We start from the raw sequence: 14,914 nt of genomic DNA, 5'->3' as shown, positions 1-14,914 counted from the left end.
ACGGGAGACTTCCTGCTGGTTGAAAACAATGCAAAGATTCTGTCGGTGATGTCTGAACGCCAGGGCGGTACTGCTTGCGTTCTGCGTTTATTTGCTCTCACGCGTGCATGGAGGGGCTGATGTTGTCGCCGCTGGGTTCCTGCTTGATGGCTGGAGACACGATGGCAGGATGGGGGATGCCGGTCTGGTGGAGGCTGTGCGGAGGAGGGGTCACCATGTGAGGGGAGAAACGGCTGGACACCAAGCTGGGAAGGCGAAAGGAGGCAACATTTTTAACAGCCGGGCTTTAACAGGGAGCCTCTGTCGACTTGACGAGAAAAGGTTCGGCCCGTTTGGCAGATTACGGCGCTGTCTTGCCCTCTGGGTAAATTTACGGAGCCCGCTGCCTCTGTCTAGACTAAATTCATGCACACAAAGAGTACCTTACTTTCTCTCTCTGTCCCTCTTTTTTTTTTTTGTTCAAATAAAGACTTCTTCAAAAGCCCTTTTATTCACCAACGGCTGAAGGAAAGTGGAGTGTGGTGTTACCATAGTGACGGCATGGCCTTGACACCTGAAACCTTTCTCCTCACCACCTTCCAGACCACGGAGAGTGTTCAGAAAGCCTTCTGCACACAACTCCTTTACAAAGTGGCCCTCTCCATTTCCAGTTGTTAGTGCAAAGCAGCACTGCGTTTGAGAAAGGGCAACATTCAGCTCCACGAGCCTGGATCGTAGTCACGCAAATTTAAGTTAACGTCTTGATGCCATTTAGTCAGCGAACGGGCTGAGCAACAAACAAGCTCCTCCTCCAGTTTAATTAGACTCATTTTTATTTTTTTGTTCCACTGGCAAAGAAAATATGCTGTGACTTTGAAAGGTCAACACCGTGGCTAGATTAGTTTAAAAAATAAAAAAAGAGATGAACCGTGAAATCAGAGCGTTTTCTGTTTGCGCAGTGTCATTATCTAAAAACCGTGACAAAATATTCTCTCAACTTTCTATTTTCACGTTGAAAAACTATGTAACTGGGGGAATTACCCAGAATATATCAGTCAGTGAGAAAAAAAAAAAATCACAGAAAAATGACTGAGCAAAAATGTAGATAGTCAAAATGACTGAAATGACTTCAGATGACTAAAATGCAATTAAAACTAACTAATATTATAGCCAAAAAAATCCAAATGTGCTGCCATACTGAGTATGACAAGCCTAAAAAATGACAAGTCAGTCAGAAAATTAAAGTACAATTAGTGAATAAATTATACCAGGTTAGGCTAACATCATTTGCTCTTCAGTGTGGAAGAAAGCTGAGTAGAGAAACTCAGAGCAAGCTATCATCAGTATGAGTGGAGTGTGTAAAAATGAGATGAGAGGAAATAGAACAAAATAGGCTATTTAAAAGGAGCTTGAGCTTTCTAACCTCTTTTAATGAAAATGACGGATTTGAATATGTTAGTATTGTGGAAATCCCAGAGTTAAGAGACGGAAACATTCTCAAATTAAAACGGCTGTTTTTAGTCACAAAAGCTAAAAAAAAAAAGAAATCTGTGAAAGAGCTTAAAATGACTGAAGCAAAGCAGCACTGAGTTCATTTATGATTCCTGCTCCTAAAATCTACAGTAAACGATGGTTCACAGCAGAAAGGCTTGGGAAAAAAAAAAAAGTTCTGAAATGAGAAAACATGAAAGTTGACCGAATCTGCTGAAACCTCTATCAGCACATTGAAGCCTTTTAAAACTGGAGGAACGAAAACCTGCCACAAAAGAGTGATCAATGCACCTCGAGGAAAAATCGAAGAAGAAGCCGAGCGCATTTGTCGATACATCTGCCTGTCTGGTGTCTCTTGTTGCTCACACAAAGGGAAGTTCGCTGGTAGAAAGAAGTGAAAGCTTCAGGTTAGCCGAGTCAACCGCCAGATATAAACCCTGCTGAGCTGCATTTTAAGAGGGAGATCTGATGCATAAACACTCCCTACCAAACACAAAGTAGGGAATCACAGGAGAACAATGCAGAGGTTTGTTGACGTCACTGTGTTTCAGGGCTGATGCAGCTAGATGCAGGTCAGTGGTTTGAAACTAAGCATTTCGTACTTAGTTAACATATTTTTACTGTAATGTGTCAGAAGAGCTTCAATTTGACCATTGTTCGAATGAATAATGTGGGTTGGGTAAGTAAAAATGCTCATTTTTTGTGTCATGACCATCTTATGTCAAACTCAAATGTTTGTGTGGAGTAGAACTGAAAGAAAATCGGTGCTTTATTTATGCTAAATAATGCTCCATTTTATACTTACGTATCAAAGAACAAACCAAATCAAGTTCTAATTGTTAAATCAGCAGAAAGAAGTTTTTTTTTTTTTTTACTCTAACCTCCTGGTGAGAATGGACCGATCAAATCATACTAAAGTTTTTAAAGTCACTTTTAGATCTCAAAGCCACTACAACTTTCTCTATGTCCCGCTGCTCCAAGTCATTTTAATGAGTTGCCAGAGAGCGTCCATGCATCGCCTCACCTGCTGCTGCACACTGCCAGACAGCTGGCAGTAGAAAGGCATGCACATATCTTATTTCTCCATAACTTACGACAGAGGTAAATTTGGCCGCTTGAAAATATTTCTGGTCACGTAAAGCTTGGATGGCGGAAACTATAGCAACACCACCCATCTCTCTTTAAGACTGGGGAGGACAGATATTTGAGCAGCATCTCTGTTGAAGCAGAGAATCTGTAGAAGAGAAGGAAGTTTATTAACCTATTAACCAGCTAATACAGGCTTTTTGTAACTTTTACTCTACAAAGATCAGAAGGGCGAAACGGCACAATGTTCTGAGGAATAGGCACTTTTATTCGTGAACTATTACTATTTCTCAATTAAGTGTGTGCATCCAAATTAAAGGAACCACAAACAGCAGCAGCAATGATGTTTTTTTTAAAGATAAAAGCAAGACCTACTCATAGAGATTTTGAAGGAATATTGTGGTACGTTGACTTTTTTTACACCAGATTTCAGTTCGAATTTTCACAAATATATTACTGTACAAAACATCTTTGAAATACTACACTAATAAAAAAAATGAAATAATAATAGGAATTTGTTTTCCTAATAAAATTCATAAATAAATTCCAACAACATTTGATTTATTTCCAGGTTGGAGCTACGCTACATGGACGTGTGATGCAGCAGTAGAAAAGGTGAAGCTAAAACATTTGTCTGCACCATCACTTTCATGACGCGTGGTGAACGTTGTGAGTATAGATCTGGACAGAGATGCACAGATGCACAAGCTATTGATCACAGAGAGCCCTCTGAATATTTCATCTCATACTAACACCGGAAGCCTCGTAACAAATCTTTCCAATTTTGACAGAGAGCCTGAGAGTTTAGTCTGATGGGACATGTGGGTTCAGATAAGCTTTGATTTGTCCTAATCGATTCCCAGCCCTTTCATCTCTGCTTTACTAGTGTGTGTATGTGCGTGTGTGCGCATGTGTGTGTGAGTGTGTGTGTGTGAAGTGGCTCAGAACACCGACCTGACCACAGAAGTTTAGCTCAGAAAAAAGAAGACAGGAGAGGAGCGCTGAATGCCAATAATGTGCTCACTCTGTTTAAGAAGCTGAGCCTGCCTCTCAGAGTTATAGCTCCCATCCCTCTGTGGACCCGACACCAGAGCCTGCTCCCGATCTGACAACGTCTTATCCAAGTAGGAGAATGTTATTTAGTGTTGCTTTACATCCCAAATTTAAGCGGCTGAGAGTCATCGAGCCGCCTCTCTTCTAAATAGCACGTTCTCCGACAAGCTTACGGCGTGAACAATGCGACTTTAGGGCTACACTCTTTTGTTACAGTCTGGCAAAAAGAGCAGGGGGAAATGTGATTACAGCATGTCACAGAAGCAGCACATATTAGATGTCCCCGCCCCTCGGGAAGGTGGTCGTGTTGCCGAACATGATCCACTCACCTGGACATGGACGCATTCATGGCCAACGTCGGATAGGGGTGACGGAATCCCCCCGGAGGGATGGAGTACATGGGCTGGCCCTGCCTGCAAAGACAAGAATCAGGGAGAGAGTGAGCGAAAGAAGAAAAAAAAGAAGAAAAATAGCTCCGGTGTGAGGTGGATCAAACGCAGCTGACAGCTAACCCAGCAGCACTAATCCTGCTCTCATCAACTCAAATCCCCTGCTCGCGGCGCGGGACCGTTGCAATCGATTAGCAGAACCGTAGAAAAACCCGTAAATGTTTAGAGATTCCGCCAGATATTTTCATTATCATATGGTGCAACTGGACTTAAGCGATGTCAAGTTAAATTTGGCTGCGCAGCACTGACTGAACTGTTGTAAGTTATGAAGCAGTGCACATTCATAAAGAAAAATCTTAAAGGGAGACGCGATACTTTGTCAAAACGTTTCAACATGCTGGTGTAATTTTTAAGTAGCCTGAAAAACAAAATGTTTAGAAAGTCTTCTAATGAAAAAAAAACCAGAAACATCGAGGCAGAGCAGATGACAGTTTTCAGCTTGATTCCCCTAAACGACTGGAACCTCGAAAATATAACAAAGTGCTACCAGGTAACCATGGGAACAACATCCTTTGGTGTGGACGCTTTTACTGAGTGAGAAAAATTCAAAGCTAGGTTTTCCAGCAAGAGCAACGTGTTTAAATGAAATCAGAGGAAGCACACAAAGGTAAGAAGGTACTTAAAGGGATAAATTATCTAGGTTGCTAGAGAGAGCAAGAATAACAGGAAGGCTCCACAATGTACAAGAAATCATCTTTTTTATACGTCTAATCATCCAACCGCTCTGTCATTAAATATTCTGTATTTCAAAATATCTACAGCCTTTTGGAAATATATATTCTCAGAAACATACCCAATAATGCTATTCATGCTAATTGCTAATATTGCTCAACTCCATGTCAAAGATAGGTTGAGTTATAATCACTTTGTCTTTGGTTTGATATGACTGCTCCCTCACATACGTGTCATAATGTCATCTCTGCAAATACAGATGTTTATTGGTTACTCAGGACATGAAGGTATCAAAGCAGGTCTTAAAGGGAAGTAGAGGATCGGTCAAAATCTGCATCTTTGTGTTCCTAGTATGCTATCAAATATATGTGTTATAGTTTATAACATAGGACACTCACTGTTGCATGAACCAGCTGAGAGGATGTGCAATCGAGCCGACAGCACCAGGAGACAGAGGGTAGTATGGAGAGAGTTCTGATGGATGAGGTGTTCGAGGAATACCTGCAGGGACAAAAAAAAGAAGAAGAGGAAATGATAAAAACCACATTGCATGTGTGCTCTGGTAAAATCACTCTACATGTTTCTATTATGGTAACACCTGACATTTCATATTCAGTCGATACATCTGCTATGTCCACATAAAATTCACAGATATGTATGCAGCACAAATGTATGCTGCTTTTAATCAATACAATTTTAACACAATGGTTATATTTTCATGTTCTGCACTACGCTGCTGTCGCAAATATAGAAGACTTTATAAAATATTGTCCACAAGAGGTGACAATATTTGATTCATATTCTTGCCTACAAGACGGTGCGCAGGCTGAGTGATAAGTCCCACCCAAGTCAAGTTTGCGTACATTGTGGTTTTCCCACAGCTTTGGATGGGTGTTTTTCTAATTTACCCATATCCACCCAGCACTGTTTCCCATCCGTACCAAACCTGTGGGAACAAACCCTAAACAAGCAACCATGTTCTTAAAGAAAAAGATGTCCTGAGTCGTTAATAAACGGACCTAAAAAAACTCTGCATTGTGAAGCTGCACAGTGTGTAGGCAGATGCAGTGGAAACTCTGAGAGGATATAATAGTGGGATTAAGATGTATACATGTCTAAATAATGGGAATAAGACCAGCCCACTCAACAGAGCCTAATTCAATCATTGCTTACACTGACTATCCAACCTTATTTTATGCTCAAAATGGCAGAACCTTCATTGGGTTAATACTGGAATATCGCTGTGACTGTAGCAAGTATCTGCTTCTAAAACCACCACAACATGAAGCTAAAAGGCTCAGTAAAGACCTTCATTCAATAAACACAACATTACAGCTTTGATTGGCATTTTAACTTAAGCCGGAAATTAAAAACCTGGGATTTTTAATTTAATATTCTGGTGAAAACCTTAAACTAGTTCAGATGCTACCTGTGGATAACTCTCAGTAGCTACGTCTCTAATCTTAATATAAATGAAGGTACTTGGTGCTGGAGGTTAAAGATAAGGGCTAATCTAAATTAATCTAAACTAAATGTTCCCTTAACTTGTATTATCTTAAAGAAAAACATTTGATCTTGTGAGAACTGTCATAACACTTATTGCAAACACTTTTTATGAACCTTTAAACTATTGTCACATTAGCAACGGATAGTTATTTTCACTAAAACCAATGATTATTTATACAGGAAATTGAGGTAGGAGGCGGTGCACCAACAATCACCTTCCTGTCTGAAACACATGCTGCTAATGGAGCACAGTAAAAGTTTTGGGGTCAGAGTAGCACTCAGATTAGCCATTAGCTTCAGCCTCCAGCACTCAGTTTATATACTGAATGACAACGCTACAAATGTTACGTAAAGCAGGTTGCATCATGAGCAGTTCTCCTGGCGCATGACTTTGAAAACAAAGCTCCCTTTAAAAATCATGAACTTGAAGTCCACGGCATGAGGCGACGACCTTACCTGTCTTTGGATCGAGGATCTCAGGTGAGAGGTGTGATGGAGGCGTGCCGGGAGAGAAGTGTTCATTGCTGTAGGTGATGAGGGGCGTCAGCGGGTGGACGTGGTGGGCATGCTGTACCACGGGAACTTTATTGGACTGAAACAGGAGACGCAAACACAGAAAAGTAAGCAACACACATCTCACCAGGCAAAAGCCAGTACCCAAGATATGCTGAAGTTTTGGAAAAAAAAAAAAGTTCCTTCCTATTATTTCTATGGCTTGAAATGCTTTCAAGGAGATGCCAGGAAAGACACAGGAGGTTTCTTTGACTGCATGGAGCACATAAGTGTAGAAAAGCCCTTTAATGCCCATCTCCACCTGTTGCATTTCAGCTGGCTTAGAAACAGCTACAACACTTTTCCCCCTTAATTCTTCCTCAGGGAAAATAGATCGAAGCATTTTCAGTCCCAAAAACGTTTTATTTAATTTGTGGGGAAAATAATCAGGAGCGCCTTCCATCGCTTTTATTAAGCTACTGTTTTAAAACTACGTGCAGCACAAGTAATTTACCAATTATCATGAACATGCCATGCTCATGCTGTTTTCTTAAAAAGCGGAAAGGTAAAAGGGTTTTATATTCTGTATATCTGAGTGGAGGACAGAGCTACAAAGTGCTGCCCCTACCCCACCTGTTGCTGTACACTGCATACTAGCTGAAAAATCCAAGGTGGCAAACAGAAGCTGGTTAAGACTTGTGTGTTACTAAAGAAGTGAATGGGAGCGTGTTTAATATTACTGCACAATGTGAAACACCTGAAACTAACCTACACTTTTGCTTAACTCTGTCACAAAATCAAAATAACATTAGTACAATTCAAATGCATTTCCATAGCAATATTAAAACACAAAAGTAACTCAAAGTGGATAAAAAGCATCATATAAAATATTCTAATTAAAAATATTAGATAAGATATCAGTAAATGACAACATAAAACATTCGTTACACAGTTGATTCTACATGTTATTAATAACATGTAGAAGTTGTTAATAAAGCTGGATCAAAGATAATTAGATCAAGTAATACAATTTTGATTGAGTTACTTATTACCATGATACTGTGAAGCTGGGACATTTCTACTTAACGTCAGACCATAAGGATCTCAAACTGCCTCATGGCTGCTTCTCGCATGCAACATTCAGGTGCAACCTTCGCACAGAAAGACACGTTTTATTTTAATTTGAGCCCCCTTTTGTTTTGCTGTTTTTTATGTGAAAAATAAAAAAAAGGGATAGCATGCCTGTAACTGTAACAAACAAAAGAAACGCGCAGATTGAATGGGACATCGCTTTTAAATGCCTCCCTTGGTAAACATCACAGTTTATGCGTGTGACTGGCCCTGTGATGCAATCTGGCCCGGCACCAAGGAGCATTAAAAAGCCTCGCAGACACATGCCAGGATCATTACGGTCATTTAGTTGAGGAGAGAACTGTTTGTTCAGTCCAAAAAGGAAAAACAACGGTGCCACCGAGTCAGAAAAGTTGCACCAGCCAACCGCAAACAAACACAATCACGATAAGGTAAACTGGATCCCTATAAACATTGCCGAGACATCGTCTCCCGTGGTGTCTGAATGCAATCCGCTACCAGGAGGGGGTTATAAACGTTACTAATGGTGGAAATCCACTTAAAATTCTGCATAGCCTCAGATATTTGCTGGGGTTTAGTGATGAAACCTGCTTTTGCTTGCAGCGAGTGTCTTTCCGAAGGAAGCACAGCTCCCCGCCGAGATCTGATCGGCATTACGGCTACGACGGGAACGATGAAGACAATAATAATAACAAGCGTCTCTGCTTTCATTAGGCAGAGCTCAGCCCAGCAGCCATTTCCCCTGGCTGCCTGGCTGAATAGACCACTTGTTGGCTCAACTTGTCACATGGGAGGGTCAAGGGGTGGGAGGGGAGAAAGGAGTCTTGTTCCTCCAGGCTAACCTTTCTTCAATATCCTTCCCCACCCCCTTCTCAACCTCTGTCTCTCCCCAACATGGTCTGCTGGGGAACAAGGTTTGCATTGAGGCTTCTGTACTCTCTTTTACTTCACGCTGCTCAGGATTGTTCCAAATCTTTAACTTTATATTACTGCCTCCTTTCGAGGTACAACTTTTTGCTCCTTTTAAATCTTTTTAAAGTTGGGATTGTTGAAGACATTCGCTGCTGTTTAAACATGGCTGTGAATAAGTGGTTTTTTTTCTGTTTTTTGCTGTTCTGACAGGCCATCAAACTCATCTCCATATCAAACATTACTTTACTTGAATTATAAATTATCTCTGAACCTCATTTGTGGGCTACACGCAAGAAATGGTCTTGAAAATCCTTAAAAGTAATGCAAATGACACCCTGATCTAAAAAAAAAAAGAGGAATGCCAAAGGAGAATGGACATTAGCACCCAGACCAACATCTAAAGTGCTCCAAACCTCTCTTGTCTTTGGTAAAACATTGTAGAAAGGATGCGGCACATTTTCTATAAACTTACAGATTATTTCAGAAACGGTACCCGTAACATGGCGGTAGTGTGAAACTGCGGATAACCCAACCAAATATTCTGCTCTCTAGCAAGACAACCTGAAGAAGAATATATCCGACCGCCGGTTCATGACCTTGAGCTCACGCTCACCTGGGCTAATCAGCAGGACAATGCAGCAAGTCAATCTCAATGACTCAGAAAAACAACGTTGCGGTTCTGGAGAGGTCTAGTTAAAGTTAAATCCTATCAGATTGTTTTGGAATGAGCCTAAACAGAAACCGTTCAATACCCCCAATTTAGTGTGACTGAAGTGAAATGATGCCGTGAAGACGATGGGGTCAAAGTTCCTTAACAGAGAAAATGCGAAAGATTCACAAGACATTGGGCGTAAGGGGTACTTTTCCACATTGGTGTGGATTGTATTTTTTTTTATTAATAAATTCAATTAGTGTTCGAAAACTGCATTTTATATTCACTCAGGTTACATTAAGTTTGTTTCAAAGTCTGAAAATGTGACAAAAAACTTTAAACAGAAGGAATTTGAGGACAAAACAGCTTTTCATTGCACTTATATTAAGATGACTCGGATCTGGAATTTTATTAACTTTGTGGACTTTAAGGTTATAAAGTAAAAATAACTTGCTCAGGGCACATTTGTTACGACGACAGAGACAAACTTGATAAAAGTCCATTTCAGAAAATGCAGCTAACTTACTGGGTTAAAATCCCTGCTCCCACATGTCATCTATATTTAAGTTGTGCTTTGTTGTTCCACTTCATGTACAATACGCCTGGATTTTCCCTGTGTTGCAAAGGCTTGTCTGAGACCTCCAGACCTGGGTGCCAACACATTTTGGGAAGCAGTTCAGTGAGAATTTCAAATGATCCCCATTAATAATTCATATCCTGGAATACATGATTCGTTGCGCTCTAAACACAAGTTTTCAAGGCACCAATTTTAACTCGGTGCTGACTTTTGGTTTAGAGAAAACCTGTTCGAAGGCTTACCCCCCCCAAACCCCTCCCGACTCTGCCGGTTTCTCAATAAAGATGGCGTCTAAACCCTTCAAGAGAGGAATCTGATGTAAATCAATCCATGTTGACTAATTAAGCTTTCTAACACTCTTAAATCATGAATTATGACTCGCTGCTATTGGAAAAACTATCCTAATCATTCAAACTGAAATGCATCAATAATGCCTTCTTTGACTCAGCGCAAGCACCGAGGTTATATTCCTTTAGCCCATGACAGATTCATATGTCTGGTTTCACAATCCTCATGGAAAGCGTAATCTAAAAACCACAAGGTACATAAACCATGCTTTAAACGTAAACACCGACATGATAGAGCGGATACTAGACAGTATCAGCACTGGCAGATGGAAATTATGCTCTTTACACAGGCGTGCTTGTTGTAGGACGTAAATCTCGAGTTAGAGAAGCAGAAACACTCAAGACCAGCTCTTAGGGAGTGACCTCACATAGACACAGGAAGGTTTAAAGGGGAAAAACACAGCAGATAGCAGCTGAGGGAGTGCAGGGAGAGACGCTTGTCTCCTCTGAGGGTTTAAAGCTAAAAAAGGCAGAGGTGGCAGTACCTTGCCTGGCTGTCCAACTTGGACCAGAGCTAAGAAAAGCACAGTCCTTGGTCAAAAGTGGGCGGAGGGGTGGATTTCATTCAAGCAAACATGTTTTTGGATCCTGAACATCTGAATTGAATTACTAGGCAAACAGCCGACGGGGGGAAGAGAGCTTAGAACAAACTGAATAACCCCGCAGCTTTGTGTGTCTTTATGCTCGGCGATTCTGGGTGGGAGGCTCAGAGGCCTTTCAAAACTCCAGGAAAGACAGGGTGAAAAGAATGCCTGGCATGCTGAGAAATCCAAGCCCTGTTTGTCAACGCCAACAGGAAGCGGACGTGAGGGGAGACTGACCGTGTCATGTGTCTTTAAAATCAACCACTCCGAAAAACTCTGCTATTCATCACGGGCGACGTGCGCTTTACGCGCCGGTCATCGCCTCTGAAAAGGTCGGCGGCGTTATAATTCGAGGTTAGAATAATACAGCACAAAGCGGCGTCAGGTTACTGGAGTGAAAATCCCCCAAGAGGTTATCAAATAATTTAGAAGAGGCGCCAAAAATGAGACCGTTATTATGTGGAGAGAAAAAAAACGCAGGGGGATTGTAAATATTTGTAAACAGAAGGTATATAATGAGATTAACGTTTCATTGACGTACCACGATTAGACAAGGGGTCTGTGTGTAATTCTCAAGTATGATAATCCTGAGTAAGAAATACCACGGCATCAGTGTATTATGGTATTTATATAAGCATTTTAAAGCGTGATGTATAAGATGATTCAGGCGCTTACATTTATTTAGAATAATTCTAACTGTGAATAAAACAATATATTCATTATTATTGTATACAAACTGTTGCCAAATAAAGCTGTTGTCATTTTCTTTATATTTAGAGATTGGTGAAAAAAAATAAAAATTAGGAAAACAAAAATATTGTGATGCAGTGGCCTGCATAACAAACATGCCACTCATAGCTTTCCAACTTTAGTATTTTGTAACAGGAGGTGGTCCAAAATATCTTGCGAGTGAAATGTGCACTAATCCTCAAAATATGACCTCATCTGGTGAAGTAAGTCTACGTTATAACGATATTTGAATGAGATATTTAAGCGATTGTATCCTGTTGTTTCTTTGCTTTTATTTTGAAAACAGAGAGGAAGTAGTTAAGAAGTTGCCCTCTGGAGTTGACAGAGACAGCTGATAAGTTATGGAAACCTTCAAGAAGCCGCCATCGCCTTTTGATTTTTAGATTCTCGACAGAAAAGAAAGATACAGTAAGAGAGTGACGGATGAGATACAAACGATTTGCAAAGCCTCGTATTTGTGCGACTGGCTCACTGTTAGTCAACCAAACATCGGCTGCTAAAAGTAAATATGACAAAAAGTCTGCATTTTAAAAAATGAAACGAGGCAAAAAAGAACGTCAAACTGGGGCAGAATTAGAAAAGCATGAAAATAATAAAATATGGACCAGTTTGCCCTGGACAGGAATAATGTTCATACTGATTACAGATTCTGTGAAATACACTTAGTGATCTTAGTTTCCTTGTTAAGCTAACAAAAACATAAATCTCATTTTGTCTAGTTCTGGTGAAACCAATATTAACAAAACCAATATTTCCCATCACGCTAATCCTACAATGTGAAAAATGCCTGTTGCGTAGAGTAACACAGTGCTTCCCCTCCCCCACGTGTTGTTGAATACTGACAGTCAGCTGGCTGAAAGGAGAGAACCATACTCTTCTGCTGGTTACAAGAAAAAATTATTTGGCTGTTTGGAGGCATTCCCAGTGGCAAAAAAAAAACACAGTCATGTTTGGAAACTAATGGAGCACCACCCGTCATTATTATTAAGCTGTTGCTCTTTTAAAAGGGAATCAGTGTGGCTGTTCTTTACTAAAACAAAATGTGACAGTGAGAGAGATAGTAGGTTATTTGTTTTATTTAATTTTTTTATCAAATATAGTAACACCGCACGCTGCAACATTTCCAGAATCTCACCATACGTTGGTATTTTCTTGTAAACCCACCTCTTATAAAAAAGTATCCTGTATAATCTGAGTCTGCTGTCCCGGTGAAACTGACAGGAATCAAAGCGCCTGTTCCTTAACACACTTCTGCAGAGGATCTTGTCTCTGCAGCAGCCCAGCAGGACCGCAGACCTCAGATCAGTATTCAGTTCAGTCCTGAAGCCTTTGATTTCATGATGGATCCCGGGTGTTCACTGGCTAATGCAAAATAAGAAATATTCTCACTGGACCCCCCAACCCCACCCAACCTTCCTAAGTCAAAAGGTCTGTTAGGGCAAAAATTGGGTTGAAAGTGAGCACATTTTCATTATTTAATTTAATCTGGCTCGGCTAATTCTAAGGGATTAAGTAAAAGCTTTATTTGAAATCTCTGCTTAACAATGTCACTCGGTCCCGAGAGCTCGAGACTGAGGAGAGGCACACACACACACATGTACAGAAAAAAAAGTATTTCTGGAATGCTGCTCTGAACCTTGGCTCCTCAGTTCATTTAAACATTTCTGCGACTAAGTGACACGGTGCGCTGACAGGACGCGGCTCCCCCGCGCCCCGATGGCTCCAGACGCTGGTACAATATTAAAAAACAAAGAGGGGGATTCTTCTGCCCCTGTCAGGTGTGGATCAGGCCTTATCCGAGCACCATGTCAGACACTCTGGTCACTTCTATCTCATTAGAGACTCGCAGCTTCCTTTAATCCACAATAACAGCATAAGGCGGTGTAGTCCATAATGAGACACGGAGTAGATCTTGCGGACAAATTGGCACCGAGTGACCTCAGAAAGCAAAGTATGCGGCCCTGACATCGTCGTCGCCAGCGCTGTGATAATGACTGGAGCTGTACTTTAAGGAAGATGAGTATTACACTACATCTTCACCTCTTTTTTTCCCACTCTATCTTTCCTCCTCAGTCCGGCATGGTCACTACTGGTGGGCTGACAAGTCCCCCCTCCCTCTCCCCCCCTGGGCACACACACACCAACACACACACACACACGCACACACACACACACACACACACACACACACAATATTCATTCTGCATCACCTGGGCCCTGGAGCGGCTTTGATGGATTATTCATGGAAACACACCGGACCCGGGAGCAGATACGGGCCTAGATCCTGGGTGTCTGTGCAGATAGGAGGACAAAACAAGTTCCCGAATGCACGGCAGGACGAGGCGCGCTCACGGAAAAGCCCATTCCTGTCCTCCCAGTTCTCCCAGCTCACCTTCACCACTGGCAAAAAGCAATACCAACTGCATGCTAAACAAACCTGTCTGCTGAATAATTGAAGAACTCAGGCCGGGCTCAGGCTCAGATTAGCATACAGGCCTTATGGGCCCAATCTGCACAGTGACAAGGCGGCGCGGCGTGGCACGACGTGGCGTGCCCGTGGACGTTTTGTGTCAGCTGAGTGTTTTGGTTTTTCTTCTTGCAGCGTTTTTTTTTTGTTTTGTTTTGTTGTTTTTTAACCCCTTTATTAATCTGATTTACTTCCTGAATCGTGCTGCCATTTAAAAAATATAAAAACAACCCGCATGGGTAGCCTGCCAATAAGAATGGCTGGCATGTCGATAGGCAGTGAGATACGCTGACTCCTGCATGCAAGTCTCTGCAGATAAACTAAACCTCGCCCAGCCACTGTGACATTAAAAAAAAAATTTGAACAATAGTAGATTTTACACACGCTCAACTGCAGGGGAGCAGGTCAGATTGAGGAGTCCCTGCTCTCTTCTCCGTGGCTCCCCCTGGCCCTGGGCATTAATCCCTGGCCCCCAGTGTGTACCCATCCATTCCCCCTGCTCTCATTAGTGCAGTGTTGGGGGCCTGGGGAGTCTGCAGGCCTGGGGAGGCAGCCTGCTGCTCTCCTCCCATCCACCCCCCCCCAATCCATCTCTCCCTCTTTCCCTCTCTATCTCTTCCTCTCTGCGGCTGGAGTAATGAGCACATAATCATCCTGGCTCCCTGACAGCAGCAGCACACCAGAGGGGCATGTGGGCACCTAGCCCAGAGATGGGAGGGGAGGGGAAAGGACACTGGGGGTGTCATACTCTCCAACCTCTGTGGCCAGCGTACACTACAACCAGAATTAGAGCTTTTTATCCCAC

The 14,914-nt window shown here is 41.9% G+C and overlaps 1 protein-coding gene across 3 annotated transcripts in view; it reads right to left on the bottom strand.

Annotated features, from left to right (window-relative positions):
- tcf7l1b (transcription factor 7 like 1b) overlaps positions 1-14,914 on the bottom strand; it is a 45,868-nt gene that overhangs the window by 3,461 nt on the left and 27,493 nt on the right. For 2 of the 3 annotated variants that reach the window (XM_017306871.1, XM_008419076.2), the window contains exons 5-9: positions 6,693-6,828; positions 5,129-5,231; positions 3,939-4,022; positions 102-245; positions 1-15 (exon numbers count right to left, since the gene is read on the bottom strand). The exon at positions 1-15 is cut by the window's left edge and continues 148 nt beyond it. In XM_017306871.1, the coding sequence (XP_017162360.1) occupies positions 1-15; positions 102-245; positions 3,939-4,022; positions 5,129-5,231; positions 6,693-6,828 (482 nt within the window). The remainder of the gene's footprint in view (positions 16-101; positions 246-3,938; positions 4,023-5,128; positions 5,232-6,692; positions 6,829-14,914) is intronic. The other variant, XM_008419077.2, reaches the window with a different exon arrangement.

This window comes from Poecilia reticulata, linkage group LG9, assembly GCF_000633615.1.
Source record: "Poecilia reticulata strain Guanapo linkage group LG9, Guppy_female_1.0+MT, whole genome shotgun sequence".
Taxonomy (NCBI): domain Eukaryota; kingdom Metazoa; phylum Chordata; class Actinopteri; order Cyprinodontiformes; family Poeciliidae; genus Poecilia; species Poecilia reticulata.
The sequence above is the reverse complement of the archived record's forward strand: the minus strand, read 5'-3'. Positions and strand labels throughout refer to the sequence as shown.